Source organism: Canis aureus, chromosome 21 (assembly GCF_053574225.1).
Source record: "Canis aureus isolate CA01 chromosome 21, VMU_Caureus_v.1.0, whole genome shotgun sequence".
Classification (NCBI taxonomy): Eukaryota; Metazoa; Chordata; class Mammalia; order Carnivora; family Canidae; genus Canis; species Canis aureus.
The window spans coordinates 18,593,518-18,616,137 of NC_135631.1; the positions used below are offsets into that span (position 1 = coordinate 18,593,518).

At 38.1% G+C, this 22,620-nt stretch overlaps 1 protein-coding gene across 1 annotated transcript; it reads right to left on the reverse strand.

Annotated features, from left to right (window-relative positions):
- Positions 1-6,606: 6,606 nt before the first annotated feature.
- LOC144293184 (olfactory receptor 5AN6-like) lies at positions 6,607-7,581 on the reverse strand. The gene has a single exon (XM_077864301.1). The coding sequence runs from the start codon at positions 7,579-7,581 to the stop codon at positions 6,607-6,609; it is 975 nt and encodes a 324-aa protein (XP_077720427.1).
- Between the last annotated feature and the right edge of the window lie 15,039 nt (positions 7,582-22,620).

Consider the following 22,620-nt stretch of genomic DNA (forward strand, 5'->3'; position numbering starts at 1 on the left):
CATCCTGCCAAGTGCCCCCCTCAGTGCCCATCATCAAGTCACCCGAACCCCCTGCCCACCTCCCCTTCCACTACCTCTTATTCATTTTCCCAGAGTTAGGAGTCTCTCATGTTCTGTCTCCCTCACTGATATTTTCACTCATTTTCTCTCCTTTCCCCTTTATTCCATTTCACTAATTTTTATATTCTCCAAATGAATGAGACCATATAATATTTGTCCTTCTCCGATTGACTTATTTCACTCAGCATAATACCCTCCAGTTCCATCCACGTCGAAGCAAATGGTGGGTATTTGTCATTTCTAATGGCTGAGTAATATTCCATTGTATACATAGACCACAGCTTCTTTATCCATTGATCTTTTGATGGACACCGAGGCTCCTTCCACAGTTTGGCTGTTGTGGACATTGCTGCTATAAACATCGGGGTGCAGGTGTCCCGGCGTTTCACTGCATCTGTATCTTTGGGGTAAATCCCTAGCAGTGAAATTGCTGGGTCATAGGGCAGATCTATTTTTAACTCTTTGAGGAACCTCCACATAGTTTTCCAGAGTGACTGCTCCAGCTCACATTCCCACCAACAGTGCAAGAGGGTTCCCCTTTCTCCACATCGTCTCCAACATTTCTTATTTCCTGCCTTGTTAATTTTCACCATTCTCACTGGTGTGAGGTGGTATCTCATTGTGGTTTTGATTTGTATTTCCCTGATGGCCAGTGATGCGGAGCATTTTCTCATGTGCTTGTTGGCCATGTCTATGTCTTCCTCTGTAAAATTTCTGTTCATGTCTTTTGCCCATTTCATGATCAGATTGTTTCTTTGCTGTTGAGTTTAATAAGTTCTTTATAGATCTTGGAGACTAGCCCTTTATCTGATAGGTCATTTAAAATATCTTCTCCCATTCTGTAGGTTGTCTTTTAGTTTTGTGGACTGTTTCTTTTGCTGTGCAGAAGCTTTTATCTTGATGAAGTCCCAATAGTTCATTTTTGCTTTTATTTCCCTTGCCTTTATAGATGTATCTTGCAAGAAGTTGCTGTGAAAAGGTTCAAAAAGCGTGTTGCCTCTGTTCTCCTCTAGGATTTTGATGGACTCTTGTCTCACATTTAGATCTTTTTTTTTTTCGTCACCCATTCACTCCCACCCCCTGCCCTCCTCCCCTTCTACCACCCCTAGTTCGTTTCCCAGAGTTAGCAGTCTTTACGTTCTGTCTCCCTTTCTGATATTTCCCACATATTTCTTCTCCCTTCCCTTATATTCCCTTCCACTATTATTTATATTCCCCAAATGAATGAGAACATATAATGTTTGTCCTTCTCCGACTGACGTACTTCACTCAGCATAATACCCTCCAGTTCCATCCACGTCGAAGCAAATGGTGGGTATTGGTCGTTTCTAATGGCTGAATAATATTCCATTGTATACATAAACCACATCTTCTTTATCCACTCATCTTTCGATGGACACCGAGGCTCCTTCCACAGTTTGGCTATTGTGGCCATTGCTGCTAGAAACATCGGGGTGCAGGTGTCCCAGCGTTTCATTGCATCTGTATCTTTGGGGTAAATCCCCAACAGTGCAATTGCTGGGTCGAAGGGCAGGTCTATTTTTAACTCTTTGAGGAACCTCCACACAGTTTTCCAGAGTGGCTGCACCAGTTCACATTCCCACCAACAGTGTAAGAGGGTTCCCTTTTCTCCGCATCCTCTCCAACATTTGTTTACATCTTTAATCCATTTTGAGTTTATCTTTGTGTCTGGTGTAAGAGAGAATGGTCCAGTTTCATTCTTCTGCATGTGGATGTCCAATTTCCCCAGCACCATTTATTGAAGAGACTGTCTTTTTTTCCAGTGGATAGTCTTTACTGCTTTGTCAAATATTAGTTGACCATAAAGTTGGGGGTCCACTTCTGGTTTCTCTATTCTGTTCCATTGATCTAGTCTGCTTTTGTGCCAGTACCACACTGTCTTGATGACCACAGCTTTGTAGTACAACCTGAAATCTGGCATTGTGATGCCCTCAGCTATGGTTTTCTTTTTCAGTATTCCTCTGGCTATTTGGGTTTTTTTTCTGATTCCACACAAATATTAAGATGATTTGTTCCAACTCTCTGAAGAAAGTCCATGGTATTTTGATAGGATTGCATTGAATGTGTATATTGCCCTGGGCAACATTGACATTTTCACAATATTAATTCTGCCAATCCATGAACATGGAATATTTTTCCATCTCTTTGTGTCTTCCTCAATTTCTTTCAGAAGTGTTCTGAGGTTTTTAGGGTATAGATCCTTTACCTCTTTGGTTTGGTTTATTCCTAGGTATCTTATGCTTTTGGGTGCAATTGTAAATGGGATTGACTCCTTAATTTCTCTTTCTTCAGTCTCATTGTTAGTGTAGAGAAATGCCACTGATTTCTGGGCATTGATTTTGTATCCTGCCATGCTACCAAATTGCTGTATGAATTCTAGCAATCTTGGGGTGGAGTCTTTTGGGTTTTCTAGGTACAGTGTCATGTCATTGGCGAAGAGGGAGAGTTTGACTTCTTCTTTGCCAATTTGAATGCATTTTATTTCTTTTGTTGCCTGATTTCTGTGGCTAGGACTTCTAGTACTATGTTGAATAGCAGTGGTGAGAGTAGAGATCCCTGTCTTGTTCCTGATCTTAGGGGAAAGACTCCCAGTGTTTCCCCATTGAGAATGATATTTGCTGTGGGCTTTTTGTAGGTGGCTTTTAAGATGCTGAGGACAATGTAATTGATCATACCAGCAAAAGAAAAAACAAGAACCGTATGATCCTCTCAATAGATGCAGAGAAAGCATTTGGTAGTCTATTTTATCTGCTGTGAAACAACTACAAACTTAATTTTATATTCTGAAATATTTAATCTCAGATTATAAATGGAATATTTCTGTCAATAATTTATAGATGCTGCCTTTATGAAAAATTTTAATTTTCATTAACTAGACCTTTTTCTAAAATAAATTTTTGTTTCATTGTCCTAGTTTTCAATCTTAGTTTAAATTACTGTATGAAAACCTAGAGGGAAAGCCACTACTTAAGTATTTTTCAAAATATTCTTGTTCCTGCCAACCTTTATTCTCCAAATTGAACATTATATCATTTTACAAAGTTTTTTCCACTACTTCCTACCCACCACCAAATTCTGTTGGGATTTGGGTCAGAATTAATTTTAACAAACACATTCCTTGGTTAAGGCAGGCAAGTTTTCAATATTCTTTCTTCAGACTAAGGGGATTCTCTTTTCTTAGAATTCAACAATCCTGTTTTCTCCATCTGTTTCATGATTATATTTTTAATCTCCTGTTATATTACACTGGCTCTCCTGACTCACCCTTTTGTGGCTCATCATCTTGTTCATCATATTCATCTCTTAGCACTTTTTCTCTGAATTCTTCAGAAAGATCTCAGGGGAGTTCTCCTATTTGATGCTTAGTTTTTATTTTTTTAAGATTTTATTTATTTATTCATGAGAGACACAGAGAGAGAGAGAGAGGCAGAGACACGGGCAGAGGGAGAAGCAGGCTCCATGCAGGGAGCCCGACATGGGACTCGATCCTGGGTCTCCAGGATCACACCCTGGGCCAAAGGCAGTGCTAAACCACTGAGCCACCCAGGCTGCCCTGATGCTTAGTTTTTTAAGACATCCAATTTGCTGTTCACTGCCTCAGCCATTTTTTCTTTTTTTTTTCTTTTTTTATTGGAGTTCAATTTGCCAACATATAGCTTATCACCCAGTGCTCATCCTGTCAAATACCCCCCTCAGTGTCCATCACCCAGTCACCCTAACCCCTGCACAATTGCACTGCCTTAGCCATTTTTAAATTCTGTGAATTACAGAACTCATTGTGGTCTGCCCTCAAATTAAAACAGGATTAATGACTTCTGAATATCAGGTGAATATTCATTTTCCTGAAACTGTTCTTGCTTAGGCGCAGCAACCCACTGAGCCACATTTCTGGATGTATCTCAACTGGGCAAACTTAGTAACATTTTCCAAACTCCACTTTTTTTAAAAGATTTTATTTATTTACTTGAGGGAAAGAGCATGTGAGCACATGCTGAGCACAGAGCCCAATGCAGGTCTTGATCTCACACCCTAAGAGCATGACCTGAACTGAAATCATGAGTTACATGCTCAACTGACTGAGCCACCCAGGCGCCCCTCCAAACCCTACTTTATGTTCACTTTCAGAAAACTACTTGCATTCACCAAAAATAAATTAGTAGAGCACTTATGAAAAAGAACACAAATATGTGTATAAAATAAACATTAATCTTAAATCATGAAATAATTGAGATGTGTAGGGATGAACAAAATAACCGATCAGCAATCTGTGCTGAATAAGGAACATTTAGCCTATACTCAAGAGTCCTAGAAGCTATCAAGCCTCATCCTCTTCAGCTAACAGAGCAAGGAAAATATAACTTCTTTTTTTAAAAAATGTTTTATTTATTTATTCATGAAAGACACACAGAGAGAGGCAGAAACACAGGCAGAGGGAGAAGCAGGCTCCCTGTGGGAGCCCAATGTGGGACTCGATCTCAGGACCCCGGGATCACAACCTGAACCATCACTGAGCCACCCAGATGCCCAGAAACTATAACTTCTTAGGACACAGGATATATTACTCCTTATCTCAGAGTATATCCATTCTCAGCATAGTGCTTAATTCCTACAGCAACCCAAAAACTCAGGATATGTGGCATAGTAGAATTAAAAGATGCCCATGCTTCCCCTAGCACAACATCACATAAAATACACTTGTTTCTTTAAAAATATCAAGACAAAAATGTTCATCACCTGCAATGAAACGCCAGGACATCTGCACCCCGATGTTTATAGCAGCAATGTCCACAATAGCCAAACTGTGGAAGGAGCCTCAGTGTCCATCGAAAGATGATGGATAAAGAAGCTGTGGTCTATGTATACAATGGAATATTACTCAGCCATTAGAAACAACAAATACCCACCATTTGCTTCGACGTGGATGGAACTGGTGGGTATTATGCTGAGTGAAATTAGTCAATCAGAGAAGGACAAACATTATATGGTCTCATTCATTTGGGGAATATAAAAAATAGTGAAAGGGAATAAAGGGGAAAGGAGAAATAAGTGGGAAATATCAGAAAGGGAGACAGAACATGAAAGACTCCTAACTCTGGGAAATGAAGGTGTGGTGGAAGGGGAGGGGGGCGTGGGGGTGACTGGGTGACAGGCACTGATGTGGGCACTTGACGGGATGAGCACTGGGTGTTATTCTGTATGTTGACAAATTGAACACCAATAAAAAATAAATTTATTTAAAAAATGTTCATCACATGTAGTTACAGAAAAACAAATACACAGTACTGTCCAGAAGCCTGTCTAACCACTGAGCCTCTGTAGAACAAATTAATCTCTGGACTTCTGTTGTTCTTCCACAAGAATATGTGTCCTATACACCCATGTGTTACAGGTGATTTAAGGATCAGAATGAAAAGGAGGCTGGTCTATTTTTGCATTAAGACCCATGTTGTTCTTTTTGAGGATTATATTTTTCATAATTGAGATTTTGAACTTTATATATTGAGTCATTTCTCCTGGTGATGACTTAAGATTATGGAAATCAGAATCTGAGGATAAAAACAGGAGTGTACTTTCTGTACCAGCCTCAACTCTCCAGGACTTCTCTACACCTTGTAGCACTTCCAACCCAGGATATGAGGAAAACAACCAAATGTAGACTTTCTCATGCATCAGAGGTTCAGCTTCTTATATTTCATTTCACCAACCACCTCCCATCTGTTAACTACTAGAAAAACAACTTCTTGATGGAGATGGGTTCTACTTAAAATGCAAAAAAAAAATTTTTAAAGTAACATGAAGACATTATTGATGCTAAAATCAGGTGCTAGATCACCTCCTCAGGAGAGTGACAATTTCTGGTTCCCTTTTCTTGGCTACATGGTAAAGATGGATGACTACAGCAATGACAAGGAATTTTCTAGGGATTGCTAATGAGCCAACTCATCAACCAGACCTTAACTATGCTGGACATTCATGTTCAGCATTGTTATTACAACAAATTTTTTTTGTTTGAAGTTAACAAATCTTTGATCCGGTGTAGTTACTCCTGCTTTGGACAAATACACAAATGAAGAAATTCATCCATAGTTTCCAAAGGTGAAAAAAATAGGTTAAATCTGAGAACTAACCTAATGAATTTGGAAATTCTTTTTACAGAGATCTCTCAATACTAATAGTAATCCCTGCCATACCTAAAATGAGATGCTATAAAGACACATGCTGGTCTCCTGGCAGCCTTGACCAGTACTGGCATCTCTGATCTTGAGGTAGTACACATTAGATAGGGATGGGATACTGAAGGTGAAGAGTTATAGCACCACAACTAACTATAAAATAGTGGATTGTTTGGCCTATTGACATATTAGGTCATAGCTGATGAAGAATGAAGATGCAGAGCTTCCAGTTACTACTCATGCATTTTCCTGTCCTTGTGACAGTCATAGGTTTATACTAGGAGAGTGAAGCAACTGTAATTCATCCTACAATTAGGAGAGTTTTGGGGCAATTATTTACTCCCTATGTTTCCTATGCTGTACATCTGAAATAAATTCCATAATTAGTAACAATAGAAAAAATTCTCTTCTTCCATCTGTTTAGGGCATCTTTGATTTCCTTGTTCCTCAAGCTATAGATCAATGGATTTAGCATGGGGATTATAATAGTATATAAAACTGATGCCAACTTGTTTTGGCTCAGGGAATCATCAGAGTTTGGATACATATAAACAAAGATACCTGAGCCAAAGAAGAGAGTCACTGCTGTCAGGTGAGAAGCACAGGTGTTGAAGGCCTTGGACCTGCCTTCAGCTGATGTGATCTTCAGAATGGTGGCAACAATATAACCATAGGATATCATGATAACCAAGACAGATGTGAGTCCAAAGATCACCGTGAGCACAGAGGTCATGATTTGAAAGAAAAATGTGTCAGAGCAGGATAGGATCAGCAGTTGGGGAAGATCACAGAAGAAATGATTGATGACATTTGGCCCACAGAAATGGAGCTGAAGTAAGGCACACAGTTGGATAAATGAGCCCAAGAATCCAGTTATACAAGATCCTGCCACCATCTGCACACAGAGGGTGGGTGACATGATGGCAGTATAGAGCAGAGGATTACAAATGGCAGCGTATCGGTCATAACCCATAGCTGCCAGGAGACAGCACTCAGTCAGACCCAGGCTAGAGAAGAAGAAGTACTGTGTGGTACATCCCAGAAAGGAGATGGATTTCTCCTTCTTGAAGAAATCAGAGAGCATTTTGGGCGCTATAGTGGAAACATAGCAGATGTCCAGGAAGGACAAGTTACTGAGGAAAAAGTACATAGGTATGTGCAGATGGGAATCCACCCTGATGAGAGTGATGAGACCCAGGTTCCAGGACACTGTCATGAGGTAGATCCCTAGGAATATTGTAAAAAGGACAATGGTGAGTTTGGGAAATTCAGAGAATCCCAAGAGAATGAACTTCATAACTGCTGTACTGTTCCTTCCCCCAGCCATTGAATTAGGAATCCTAGGACCTGCAGACAAAGAGAATAAATATTTAAGTCAGTTGTTATCCCAATTTCTATAAACGCCTTCTACTCACACTAAACACAAAATCAAGAGAAATATTGAGCCATTTTGAAGAAATAACCCTGATTAACTTTGCCCCTAAAAAGTTACAATGATCCTGCGTATCAATATTCCCACATATAAAAGAGGATAATTATACATTTCACTGTTAACACACCAGGCTCTTAAAAGGACAAAGGAAAATATAATAACATTTGGAAAGCTCTTCTTAAAAGATGCTTTAGAAACCTCAGGATATTATTAAAGGGATTATAACTCCTATGTATAGCTTAGTGACTAAAAGTATGGCCTTAGATGTCACATATTTATCTTTGGAATGTGGCTCTGCTATCTGTGAGCTTTATGACTCTGAATATGTTGCCTCTTATCTTTCTACCTAAACTTAATCAACAAGACAGAGATAATAGAAATTACTTCATACAGTTCAAAGTTAAATTAGTTCAGTTATGTATAGTGCCAGTCACGCATATCGTAAGTAAGTTAAGTTGAAGTTGTGTCATCAGCTAATATCTTTGTAATACAGTTTTGAAGCACTTCTTTGGTTTGTGAAAAACTTTTAAACTTTAAAGGGTTGATCATACATATATCATTCTCAGACTACAGAGATCAGTAACAAATTGGTCATTAAAGAACCATAATAATTGGAAACTAATTATATATTCTGAAGTCTGAATAGTATAGATGTATTTGGTTAATAAGTAAATGAATGAATAAATACAATGAAAAATACAATCTACCAAATCTTGTGTATTTTTTAATTGAAATATAATGGATATACATATGATTTCACTCATGTGTAATTTAAGAAACAATACAGATGAACATCGGGGAAAGAAAAAAAGATGGAAGCAAATCATAACACTCTTAACTAAGAGAACAAACTGCTGGTTGACGGAGGGTAGGTGAGCGGGGATGGGCTAAATGGATGATGGGCATTAAGGAGGACACATGTTGTGATGAGCATTGAGTCTTAAATGTAGGTGATGAAGCACTAAATTCTACACCTAAAACCAATTTTACCTTATATGTTAACTAACTAGGATTTATTTTTTGTATATATATATATATATATATATATATATATATATATATAGAAATATATATTTCAGAAAGACGTGTTTGCTTTAATATTAGAAAAACATTTAGTGTAATTCACCACATTAAGAGATTAAAGAAAAAAGGAATATAATCATCTAAATAGATTTAACTAAAAAATTCATTCATGATTTTAAAAAATTAGCAAATAAAGGAACTGTTTTAACCTTGCCAAAGAGATCTTACAACCACTATCAGTAAACTACATTTCTAATAGTAAAATAATGAAAGAATTATCATAAGGGTCTAAGCAAGGAAACAAAGCTCACTATCACATATTTGATTAATCTTTGCCTTAAAGATTGTAGCTAGTGTAACAAGGGCAGAAAAACAATCAAATTTCAAAAAGTCAACTTTAGTGAGGCATAATTAACATGCAATAAAATATATCAATTTTATGCAGTTGATAAATTTGCTCACCTATTTGCATACTCCCATAATCAAGATGTAGGACATTTTCTTCCCTCCAAAATATTCCCTTGTGTCTTTTTAAAATAAGTCCTCTCTGCTACCCCCTTGCCTTAGGCAACCACTAGTCTGCTTTCTGTCACTCCTATATTAGGGGACCTTCACTAGATATCCAAAATAAATGGAATCAAATTACATGTACTCTTTTATATCTGGTGTCTTTCATTTAACATAATGTTTCTAAGATTCATCCATGTAGTTGTGCTCTTCATCAATAGTTTGTTTCTTTTTTTTTGTAAACTTTTTATTGGAGTTCGATTTGCCAACATATAGCATAACACTCAGTGCTCATCCCATCAAGTGCCCCCCTCAGTGCCCATCACCGAGTCACTCCATCCCTCTGCCCACTTCCCCTTCAACTACTCCTTGTTCCTTTTCCCAGAGTTAGGAGTCTCTCATGTTCTGTCACTCTCTCTGATATTTCCCACTCATTTTCTTTCCTTTCCCCTTTAATCCCTTTCACTATTTTTTAAAATACCTCAAATGAATGAAACCATATAATGTTTGTTCTTCTTCTATTGACTTACTTCACTCAGCATAATACCCTCCAGTTCTATCCATGTTGAAACAAATAGTGGGTATTTGTCATTTCTAATTCCTGAGTAATATTCCATTGTATATATAGACCACATCTTTATCCATTCTTCTTTTGATGGACAACGAGGCTCCTTCCACAGTTTGGCTATTGTGGACATTGCTGCTATAAACATGGGGTGCAGATGTCCCGGTTTTTCACTGCATCTGTATCTTTGGGGTAAATCCCAAGTGCAATTGCTGGGTCATAGGGTAGATCTAATTTTAACTCTTTGAGGAACCCACACGTGGAGGTTCAAGAGCATCCTGCTAAAAGATGAATGGGTCAACCAGGAAATTAGAGAAGAATTAAAAAGACTTGTGGAAACTAATGAAAATGAAGATACAACCATTCAAATCATTGGAATACAGCAAAAGCAGTCCTGAGAGGGAAATACATCGCAATACAAGTATCCCTCAAAAAATTGGAAAAAACTCAAATACACAAGCTAACCTCACACCTAAAGGAACTGGAGAAAGAACAGCAAATAAACCTACACACAGCAGAAGAACAGAGTTAATAAAGATCCAAGCAGAACTCAATGAAATACTGACCAGAAGAACTGTAGAACAGATCAACAAAACCAGGAATTGGTTCTTTGAAAGAATTAATAAGATAGATAAACGATTAACCAGCCTTATTAAAAACAAAAGAGAAAAGACTCTAATTAATAAAATAACAAATGTAAAAAAAAATAAAATAAATAAAATAACAAATGAAATAGGAGAGATCACAACCAATACCAAGGAAATACAAACAATTTTAAAAACATATTATGAGCAGCTATATGCAAATAAATTAGGAAATATAGAAGAAATGGATGCATTTGTGGAAAACCACAAACTACCAAAACTGAAACAGGAAGAAATAGAAAGGGGGAACTTGACGGGATGAGAACTTGGTGGTATTCCATATGTTGGCAAATTGAACACCAATGAAAAATAAATTTATTATTTTAAAAAACGAAGAAACCGAAAACCTGAACAGCCCCATAATAAGGAAGGAAATTGAAGCAGTCATCAAAAACCTCCCAAGACACAAAAGTCCAGGGCCAGATGGCTTCCCAGGGGAATTCTATCAAACGTTTAAAGAAGAAACAATACCTATTCTACTAAAGCGATTCCAAAAGAGAGAAAGGGAAAGAATACTTCCAAACACATTCTATGAAGCCAGCATAACCTTACTTCCAAAACCAGACAAAGACCCCACCAAAAAGGAGAATTATAGACCAATATCCCTGATGAACATGGATGCAAAAATTCTCAACAAGATACTAGCCAGTAGGATCCAACAATACATTAAGAAAATTATTCACCATGACCAAGTGGGATTTATCCCCAGGATGCAAGGCTAGTTTAACACTTGTAAAACAATCAACATGATAGATCATATCAACAAGAGAAAGAACAAGAACCATATGATCCTCTCAATAGATGCAGAGAGAGAGTTGACAAAATACAGCATCCATTCCTGATCAAAACTCTTCAGAGTGTAGGGAGAGAGGGAACATTCCTCAGAATCTTAAAAGCCATCTACAAAAAGCTTGCAGCAAATATAATTCTCAATGGGGAAACACTGGGAGCCTTTCCCCTAAGATCAAGAACAAGACACGGATGTCCACTATCACCACTGCTATTCAACATAGTACTAGAAATCCTGGCCTCAGCAATCAGACAACAAAAGAAATAAAATGCATTCAAATTGGCAAAGAAGAAGTCAAACCCTCCCTCTTTGCAGATGACGTGACACTGTACCTAGAAAACCCAAAAGACTCTACCCCAAGATTGCTAGAACTCATACAGCAATTTGGCAGTGTGGCAGGATACAAAATCAATGCCCAGAAATCAGTGGCATTTCTCTACACTAACAATGAGACTGAAGAAAGAGAAATTAAGGAGTCAATCCCATTTACAATTGCACCCAAAAGCATAAGATACCTAGGAATAAACCAAACCAAAGAGGTAAAGGATCTATACCCTAAAAACCTCAGAACACTTCTGAAAGAAATTGAGGAAGACACAAAGAGATGGAAAAATATTTCATGCTCATGGATTGGCAGAATTAATATTGTGAAAATGTCAATGTTGCCCAGGGCAATATACACATTAAATGCAATCTCTATCAAAATACCATGGACTTTCTTCAGAGAGATGGAACAAATCATCTTAAGATTTGTGTGGAATCAGAAAAGACTCCAAATAGCCAGAGGAATATTGAAAAAGAAAACCAGAGCTGGGGGCATCACAATGCTGGATTTCAAGTTGTTCTACAAAGCTGTGAGCATCAAGACAGTGTGGTACTGGCAAAGAAACAGACCCATAGATCAATGGAACAGAATAGAGGATCCAGAAATGGGCCCTCAACTCTATGGTAAACTAAATTGAACAAAGCAGGAAAGACTATCCACTGGAAAAAGGACAGTCTCTTCGATATATGGTGCTGGGAAAAATAGATATCCACATACAGAAGATTGAAACTAGACCATTCTGTTATACTAGACACAAAGATAAACTCAAAATGAATGAAAGATCTAAATGTGAGACAAGATTGCATCAAAGACTAGAGGAGAACACAGGCAACACCCTTTTTGAACTGGCCACAGCAACTTCTTGCAAGATACATCTATGAAGGCAAAGGAAACAAAAGCAGAAATGAATGATTGGGACTTCATCGAGAAAAAAGTTTGCACAGCAAAAGAAACAGTCAACAAAACTAAAAGACAACCTACAGAATGGGAGAAGATATCTGCAAATGACCCATCAGATAAAGGGCTAGTATCCAAGATCTATAAAGAACTTATTAAACTCAACAGCAAAGAAACAAACAATCTGATCATGAAATGGGCAAAAGACACGAAGAGAAATTTCATAGAAGAGGACAGAGACATGTCCAACAAGCACATGAGAAAATGCTCTGCATCACTTGCCATCAGGGAAATACAAATCAAAACCACAATGAGATACCACCTCACACCATTGAGAATGGCAAAAATGAACAAGACAGGACACAAGAAATGTTGGATAGGATGTGGAGAAAGGGGAACCCTCTTGCACTGTTGGTGGGAATTTGAACTGTTACAGCCACCCTGGAAATAGTTTGTTTCTTTTAATGGCTGAATAATATTTCATTGTACATATACACCACAATGTATTCATCTATTGATGGATATTTGAACCGATTCTAATTACTAGCTACTTAAATAAATCTGTGAATTTCTGTGTGCAAATCAAAATGTAGACATACGTGTTCTTTTTTGGGGGTAAGTACTTTGCAGCTGAGTTTCTGGATTATATGGTAAGTGTGCATTTAACTTTAAAAGAAAAAGACAAATTGGTTTCCTAGTGGGTAAAATTTTAAAGTTTTAATAAGATATCATTCATATAGCATACAGTTCACCTAATTGCCATCTATGAGAATTTCAGCTTCTGAGGATAAGAAATAAATTATATTTTTTCCTCCATGCGATCTGGTTATTTATGTAGAAAATCCAAAAACAAACTAAATAGCACTACAAGAATTAATCATTATTCCCATATGATCTGAATGTCTATGTAGAAAACAAAAAAGACTGTACAGATAACTCACTGGAATTAATGAGAGTTTAGCAAAATAAATATATAAAATAATGTTCAAAATCAATTTAATGAAAGAAATCACTATCATAGAGATTAAGTTAAGGTTGGAGGCAGCAAAAAGAAAAGGAGACAATATACTGCTGAATGTAACACAAAGGCAGAAAGTATAGGCTTACTAAAAAAAAAAAAAAGGTAAGTTCAGTTCCTACTCTTGGTTTTGGCCGAGGTCATGGTCTCATGGGTTTTGGGATCAAGCCCCACACCAGGCTCCACGTACAGCATGGAGTCTGCTTGAGATTCTTTCCCCCTCTTTCTCCCTCCCCTTCTGCTCTTTCCTTTGTCTCTAAAATAAATAAATAACCTGAGGGTGCCTGGGTGGCTCAGTTGGGTAAGCTGCCAACTCGTGATTTCAAATCAGCTCATGATCTCAGGGTCCTGGGGTTGGGCTCTGCACTCAGCAGAGAGTCTGCTACAGGATTCTCTCTTTCCCTCTGCCACTTCCCCCCACCTGCTCATTATCTCTCTCTCTCTAAAATAAATAAATAAATCTTTAAAAAATACAATACTCCCCAAACAAAAAAACCCGTCAAGAAATGGGCAGAATATATGAACAGATATTTCTCCAAAGAAGGCATAGAAATAGTGAACAGACACATGAAAAAAGGCTCCACATCACTCATCATCAGGGAAATACAAATCAAAACTACAATAAGATACAACCTCACACTGATCAGAAAGGTTTAAGTTAACAACTCAGGAAACCACAGATGTTGGCAAAGATGCAGAGAGAGGGAAATCCTCTTGCACTGCTGGTGGGAATGCAACCTGGTGCAGCCACTCTGGAAAACAGTATGGAGGCTCCTCAATAACTTAAAACTAGAGTTACCCTATGATCCAGCAATTGCATTTGTAGGTGTTTACCCAAAGGTTACAAACAGTGATTTGAAGAGACATATGCACCCCAATGTTTATAGCAGCAATGTCCACAATAGTCAACCTATGGAAAAAGCCTAGATGTCCATGGATTAGATGAATGGATAAAGAAGATATGGTATATATACACAATGGAATATTGCTCAGCCATTAAAAAGAATGAAATCATGCCATTTGCAATGACATGGAGGGAACCAGAGGGTATTATGCTAAGCAAAATGAGTGTCAGAGAAAGACAAATACCATATGATTTCACTCATACATGGAATTTAAGAAACAAAACTGATGAATATAAGGGAAGGGAATGAAAAATAAAATAGGATAAAAATAGAGAGGAGACAAACCATAAGAGACCCTTAACTATAGACAACAAACTGAGGGTTTCTGGAGGGGAGATTGGTGGGGGGATGGGGTAATTGGGTAAAGGGCATGAAGGAAGGCACCTAATGTAATGAGCCCTGGTGTTAAATGCAACTGATAAATCACTAAATTCTATCCCGAAATTAATAATACACTATATGTTAACTAATTTGAATTTAAATAAAACCAATAAATAAATGAATAAATAAATAAGAGAATTCAGAGGTCATCATATATACATTAGCTCTTCTCATAAATGTCTACCAGAAAATGCACTTAAGTCAAAAAACAAAACAACATAAATGATACATGGAGAAAATAATTTGATCATAAATACCACTTTACTTAGAATCCTACCCTTGTGCATACAGCCAGTACACAAGACTGCAGAAAAAATACAATAAATAGTAATTTCTAAAAGTCCACATCTTGGCTTTACAGCTTACTACAACTCTATGCCCAGAGTGGAACTAAAGAATTCATGAGTGGTCTCAAATGAATAATCTGGAGAAGAGGGGGAAAAATGGAACATGGACACAGTAGTGATAGGAGTCCCCTGTATTTTGTTGCTTGCAAATGCTTTTTGCTGGTTGCAGGGAGCCCCTTGCACCTGGACAAATTACTCAAATTCATCAAAGTAGGTTCTTCCACGTGTTGGTTCTCTAGCCTTTGTAATACAAAGGCAGGGGAGGGAACCACCTGCACAGCGTTCTCTCTGATCTTTCTGCAGCTCACCCATCTCAGGCTGAAAATTATCCCTCCAAGGCAGAGCTTCTCAACCCTGGGTGTATAGTAGCGTTGTCTGGTGAGCTTTTTAAGCCTCTATGGATCAGGCCATACCTCAACCCTTAAATCAGCATTGCTGGTACTGGGAACCAGGCATCAGTATTTTCTAACAGCCTGCAATTGATTTCAAAGTGTAGTCCCCTGCAGGGTGCATAAAAATCACCCTAAGGGCTTACTAATGCAGAGATGCCTAGGCCCTACCTCTGAGAATTTCCTAGATAGTACATCAGGAGTGGGATCTGAGAGTTTTCTTTTGGTACGAGTTCTCAGGCGATGCTGACACAGCTGGTCCCAACAGCACACTTTAAAAGCCACTTCTCTAAAGAATAGATGAGTTAAAAGAGAATTGTTGCTAGAGCACAAGCAGCTGTTTGAAAGCCTACAGAATAGTTGAAAGGAGTTGTATCTTTTTTCATTATTATTCATGAGAGACACATGAAGAGGCAGAGACATAGGCAAAGGGAGAAGCAGGCTCCCTGAAAGGAGCCTGATGTAGAGCTCTTCCTGGCCTTGGGATCATGACCTGAGTCAAAGGTAGATGCTCAACCACTGAGCCACCCAGGCACCCCAAAAGGAGTTGTGTCTTAGGAAAGCAAAATCATACTGGTTTTTTAAACACCTCCAATGACCCAAATACTGTAGAGTGGCACACGTTTGTTGAAGGAACACTTCAGCCTTTGTCAGACCTTGAGATTAAGATAATGCTTCCAAGTGATTATCATTTATTTCTTCTATTAGTGCATAAATCTTCCAACTATGTAGAACCATGATGGGCTTTCTTTAATGTTGGAAAAGAATCACAATAATGGGACTAAAGGAGAATTTTAAGAGGTTCTTTCACTCACTGAAATATTATCATTTTGGGGGGAAATTATATACCTATTATATGTAAAAACAAAACAGTCTTCTATCATAGAAGGAGAAACAGATTTTGAATTTCCCCTAGATAATAGATGGAGCTGAAGTGGGAAAAATATCCAAAGTGTCTCTGTGGGCATCACTGTGTATCTTTACGACTTCTCTTGAACCAGCCTGAGGGCTTACAGGATCCAGAAGTCCTGAGGTAATAGCTTTCCCTGAGGGTATTGCTGTTACTAAGATCGATTTAGCGTAGGCCTTTCATGTAACAAATCTTGTCACTGTGATTTGCAATGTTCTCAGTAACAGGTTAGAAACTATTGCCCAATGTAAACTTAAGTTTGCAGAGTTGTTTCTCTTTATATAGTCCTTGCACTAAGGAAGGAAGGAAGGAAGGAAAGAGGAAGGAAGGAAGGAAGGAAGGAAGGAAGGAAGGAAGGAAGGAAGGAAGGAAGGAAGGAAGGAAGGAAGGAAGGAAGGAAGAAAAACAGGAAGAAAGAGAAGAAGGAAAGAAGTTCATATGTAGAAAATTCAAAGAACAAAGTGACTTAAAAAGTTAGGACATGCAGACCAACGCTAGGGAACATTTAGTTCATTGATTCCTGAAGTTCTCCATATTTTAGGATTTGGAATACGGAGTGGGCTTGGGCTTGTTCAAGTGGGCTTGGATGTCATATGTTTTACATCCTAATCAGGCCCTTAAGTGAATTTTTGGGAAATGAGAAGCTACAAAATGTGAAACAAATGTTGATTCTTACTGAAACCCTTAGGCATTATGAAATGGGGTATGCTAATTTGACCATAACAAGATTTTGGATATTGACAAATGTTGAACATCAAACAGACAAACCAATTGTTAATTTTAAGGTTACAGAATTGTAAATGTCTGTCCTTTTGTTTATCTATCTTCATCAATAACAATAATTAAATAGTACCTGTTGACCACTTACTGTACTAGTCATTCTTCTAATACATATATTAACCCAAGTAAGCCTCACAAAAATCCTATTTTAATACAAGGCACATGAAGTTAGGGAATTTGTCCAGGGTCCCAATGCCCAAAAGTGGCAGACTTGGGAGCCCACTCACATGGACTGGCTCTAGGGTTAGACATTTAACAACTACACTATCCTGCAATTTTATATTAAAAGTTTGTGCATCTTTATATATATTTATTTCCTAGTTATTAGCATTGTACTATTTGGTTAGATTTATAAGTTGTTTAAAGCTTCAAGATGATTCTTACAGTATAAACAAATAAGAGTAGGGAGGGTCGGAAGGCAAACAGCTATGACTGCTCTATCCTAACAGGACATTTTACTTTGTCTGTGAAAGGGGAGAAGCAGTACATTAGTAGTATCATAACAACAACAAAAAAAGAGTAGGTAGGGTCAAAAGGTCCCATCAGCCTAGAATGAACTGTAGCTAAACCTAGTGACCTCTTACACCACCTATTTTGATGATTAATATCCAGTGTGAGGATGGGTTCAGAAAGATGGCAGTTGAGGACAGTTTTTAATATTTCAAATTTAATATTTCAAAAAGCTATAAAAATGGAATATTTATGCAAAATAACCATCAAATGGCTTTGGAGTAAAATTATATCAACTCCCTCTGGCTACTCTATTTCAGACTAAGCAAAATATTTCAACTATTCCTAATGAATATAAATGGAAAATTAAATTAATTACTGAGAAACAGTATATTTGGCTCCACCATTGACCAACTTTATGAGATTTAGCAAATCACTCTGCCTCTGTTTCTTCATCTGTAAAGGAGGAATGACCTATAAAATGGGATTATATGGTGATAAAAATCTGGGGCTGCTTGAGCTATCAATAAACCTCCATGTCCCCCATCCCTCACTTCACCCATTTGCCAATGCCTGAAATTCCATGGGAGATGTTTTCTTTCAGTTAAAATGCCTTGGATTCTGTTAAAATTCAATCCCATGGGGACAGGGAAGAGGGAGCATAGTTATTGTGAGAAAATAAAAACGTAAAAATAGTCACTGAACCTGGATGCGTGAGGTTTCTGGATTGAGTGCATAAGGGAGCAGGGTTGCAAGAAGAAAGGAGGCCAGATTGTTCCATTCTGATTTCACCCACCCAGGTATTCTTGTAGATGTTCTGACAGGTGTGTCCTGGTGAAATCTGAGAGGTGCTGCTATCACGGCTGCCTTGTCCTGGACCTATGCCATCTTCTTGACTGTACTCCACAAAGTTCTCCAGGGATTTGGAGGACACAAATACCAAAATCTGAGCGTTTCAAGTTGGGGGTGTTTACTTCCCCTAGGCTCTGTGCTTTCAGCCATGGCTCCTACTAACCATTGCTTCAAAAGAGGTGCTTCCAACTCAAGATTCTCTTAAAGGTCTCCTTAGGGTCCAGTGTAGCAAGAGACGAGGCAATGAACAGAGGCACTGTTGTCAGATAATTATCCCAGAGTGAGGGATCGAGAAAATACATAGAGCAATGTTCCCAGCTGAGTCCATTTCTCCATGGTATAATGTGCCACTCATGACCTAAATGAATCAGACTCCAATTTCCCTTCCCAGACTATCAGAATTGGGAGATCTACAAGGGGTTCTCAGTGCAGGGGGATTATATCATTTATTATCCAAACTGAAAGAGAGTGGTCTACTTTCATTCTTCTGCATGTGGATGTCCAATTTTCCCAGCACCATTTATTGAAGAGACTGTGTTTCTTCCAGTGGATAGTCTTTCCTCCCTTGTCGAATATTAGTTGACCATAAAGTTGAGGGTCCACTTCTGGATTCTCTATTCTGTTCCATTGATCTGTGTGTCTGCTTTTGTGCCAGTACCACACTGTCTTGATGACCACAGCTTTGTAGTACAACCTGAAATCTGGCATTGTGATGCCCCCAGCTATGGTTTTCTTTTTTAAAATTCCCCTGGCTATTCGGGGTCTTTTGTGATTCCACACAAATCTTAAAATAATTTGTTCTAACTCTCTGAAGAAAGTCCATGGTATTTTGATAGGGATTGCATTTAATGTGTATATTGCCCTGGGTAACATTGACATTTTCACAATGTTAACTCTGCCAATCCATGAACATGGAATATTTTTCCATCTCTTTGTGTCTTCCTCAATTTCTTTCAGAAGTGTTCTATAGTTTTTAGGGTATAGATCATTTACCTCTTTGGTTAGGCTTATTCCTAGGTATCTTATGCTTTTGGGTGCAATTGTAAATGGGATTGACTCCTTAATTTCTCTTTCTTCAGTCTCATTGTTAGTGTAGAGAAATGCCACTGACCTCTGGGCATTGACTTTGTATCCTGCCACACTGCCAAATTGCTGTATGAGTTCTAGCAATCTTGGGGTGGAGTCTTTTGGGTTTTCTAGGTACAGTGTCATGTCATTGGCGAAGAGGGAGAGTTTGACTTCTTCTTTGCCAGTTTGAATGCCTTTTATGTCTTTTTGTTGTCTGATTTCTGTGGCTAGGACTTCTAGTACTATGTTGAATAGCAGTGGTGAGAGTGGACATCCCTGTCTTGTTCCTGATCTTAGGGGAAAGGCTCTCAGTGCTTCCCCTTTTGAGAATGATATTTGCTGCGGGCTTTTGGTAGATGGGTTTTAAGATGTCAAGGAATGTTCCATCTATCCCTACAGTCTGAAGAGTTTTGATCAGGAATGGATGCAGTATTTTGTCAAATTCTTTCTCTGCATCTATTGAGAGGATCATATGGTTCTTGGTTTTTCTCTTGCTGGTATGATGAATCAAACCGAACAACTTGAAAAAAAACAAACTGAACAACTTGGTCATATTAAAAGAATTATTGATGGGCACTGAGGGGGGCACTTGATGGGATGAGCACCAGGTGATATGCTATAGATTGGCAAATTGAACTCCAATAAAAAAAAATAAGTTAAAAAAAAAGAAAATACAGAGGCAGAGGCCATGGAGCAAGAACACTGTAGGAACTGAGTGTGGCTCCTGATTGACAGCCAGCAAGAAAATGGGATCCTCAGTATTGCAAACACTAGGAACTGAATTCTTCCAACAAGAATGAGCTTGGGAGTGGATTTTCCCTCAGAATCTCTGGATAAGAACTCAATCTTTCCAACATCTTTATTTCAGCTTTATGACCCTGAGTAGGACCAACAGAGATATTTCAAGTTAATAAATATGTGTTAAGTCTCTAAAAAAAAAAAACAATTATTGCCAATCATGTCAGAACAACAAGCATAAGCCAGGGTTGTCCCAGGCAAACCAGATTGTATGCTCATTCAATATCTGAAGTCTTTATCAGAACATTCATTCATTGTGGTTTTGGTGGTAATGTGCTGAGACTCTGGACAGACACACTTGGGTTGAATTCTGACTTAATTACTTATGAACTCTGTGACCTTGACCCTTTTACTTAATGTGACTGTGTTAATCAGCAAACTGGGGGTGATAATAGAACAACCATCTGTGGTAGTTGTGGTGAACTTAAATGAAATAAGCCAATATAGTGCTTGGGAGCTCTTAATAAATGTTAGCAATTGTATTATTGCTAATATTTTATCGTTGTAATTTCTCCATTTTTTGTTTATAATTTTACTAAAAAAATTGTGTTATATACACAATTTCCTGGTGTTCAGTTTTTGTTACATGATATCATTTTTGTATATTTTTAAAACTTTGTAAATTCTGTCTTAATAGGCTGTATAATATACTTTTCAAACTTTTTTTAGTTAATGGCTTTCTTACTATATCAGACCCACCCCATACATTTTGTTTTTAGCAATAGAAGTACAACGCAGATATTCCTGATCTCACCAACTTCAACTGTAAATATATTATAGGAGAGAGAGTTAAGATAGCAGAGGAGTAGGGGACCCTAATTTTGGCTGGTCCCTGGAAATCAGCTAGATAGTTACAAAATCATTCTGAAAACCTGAAAAATCAATTGGAGATGAGAAAAGAATTGCTACGATTCTACAAATATATTATACTTGCTTTTTATTTTTAAAAAATTGAACCTGGAGGTCCCTGGGTAGCGCAGCCGTTTAGCGCTTGCCTTTGGCCCAGGGCGCGATCCTGGAGTCTCGGGATCGAATCCCACGTCAGGCTCCCGGTGCATGGAGCCTGCTTCTCCCTCTGCCTGTGTCTCTGCCTCTGTGTGTGTGTGTATGTGTGACTATCATAAATAAATAAAAAAAATAAAAGAATTGAACCTATTGTTAAAAGTAATCAAATACAGGAAACCACATAAAGACATATGGCTTAATGATTCATATGGAGAAAATCTTTGTAGCTGCCACCCATGTAAAAAGAGAAATTTTACTACCTGCTCAGATGTCTCCCACATGTTTCATCCCGATGGCGCCCCTCCTTCCCACATAAAGGGAGACACTCTTCTGATTTGATGATAATCACTGTCTTACTTTTATTTATACTCTTATCACTTGACTGCATATACCTAACTGCTAAGATGGGTTTTGGCTTTTTTTTTTTAATGTGTGGATTCTCTCTGTCTCTTTCTATCTCTCTGTATCTGGATCTCTGTTTGCCTGTATATGTGTCTGTCTCTCAGTGTCTTTCTGTTAAATTTATGTGTTTTCCTTTGGAATTTCTCAGAGTCTGCATTTTGCTAATTCGGTCTCCATAATACAGTTTAGTATGTTTTTACTGTCGTCTGTATTTCATGTAAACTGGTAGTTGGATACAGGGGCTTAATATGATTTAGTTCTGATAGTGTTAGGAAGACTATCCCACAGGTAGTAGTACACACTTGTTTTTAATATCCACTTTTAGAAAGCACATATCTCCATCCCGGATTATGTCGTAAGTGCAGTGCTTTGCCTGGCTCCCCTTGCTGAGCACCTAAGTGAGGCTGTGGGAAACAGTTACAGGTTACAGGTTCAGCCTGGTGGTTACAGGCCACATCAGTGCATTTTTAATAACCTTTCTCTGCCTCTGTTTTCCTCTCTGGTAAGTAAGTTTCCCAGAAGCTTATTCTGATTATTTAAATTAGCTTCTAATTTTGAACTTGTGCAGCCATCATGTAATTGATAGTTCTTTCTTCTTACTCTAACACCATCCAATGCAATGTGACAAAATAGCTCTTAAAGAGTGTGTACACACTTGTTCAAATATTTCAGAACATGATAATAAAGAAGCAGAGTTTTTTTGTCTCTCCTAGATCAAAGATACAGTTAGTATTTTATGTGGAGTCGGAGTGAATGTGAGGTGAGATACTGTCAGGTTGCATCCAGGTGAAATAACTGGGACTGTAACCAAAAGGCCCAGGAACAGGTGACGTTAAGAGGATCCTAAGAGGTGGATAAGAACTATCTGATCTATATAA

Excerpts from the sequence above, each read along its gene's own strand:
- LOC144293184 (XM_077864301.1), bottom strand. The coding sequence starts at position 7,581 with ATGGCTGGGGGAAGGAACAGTACAGCAGTTATGAAGTTCATTCTCTTG.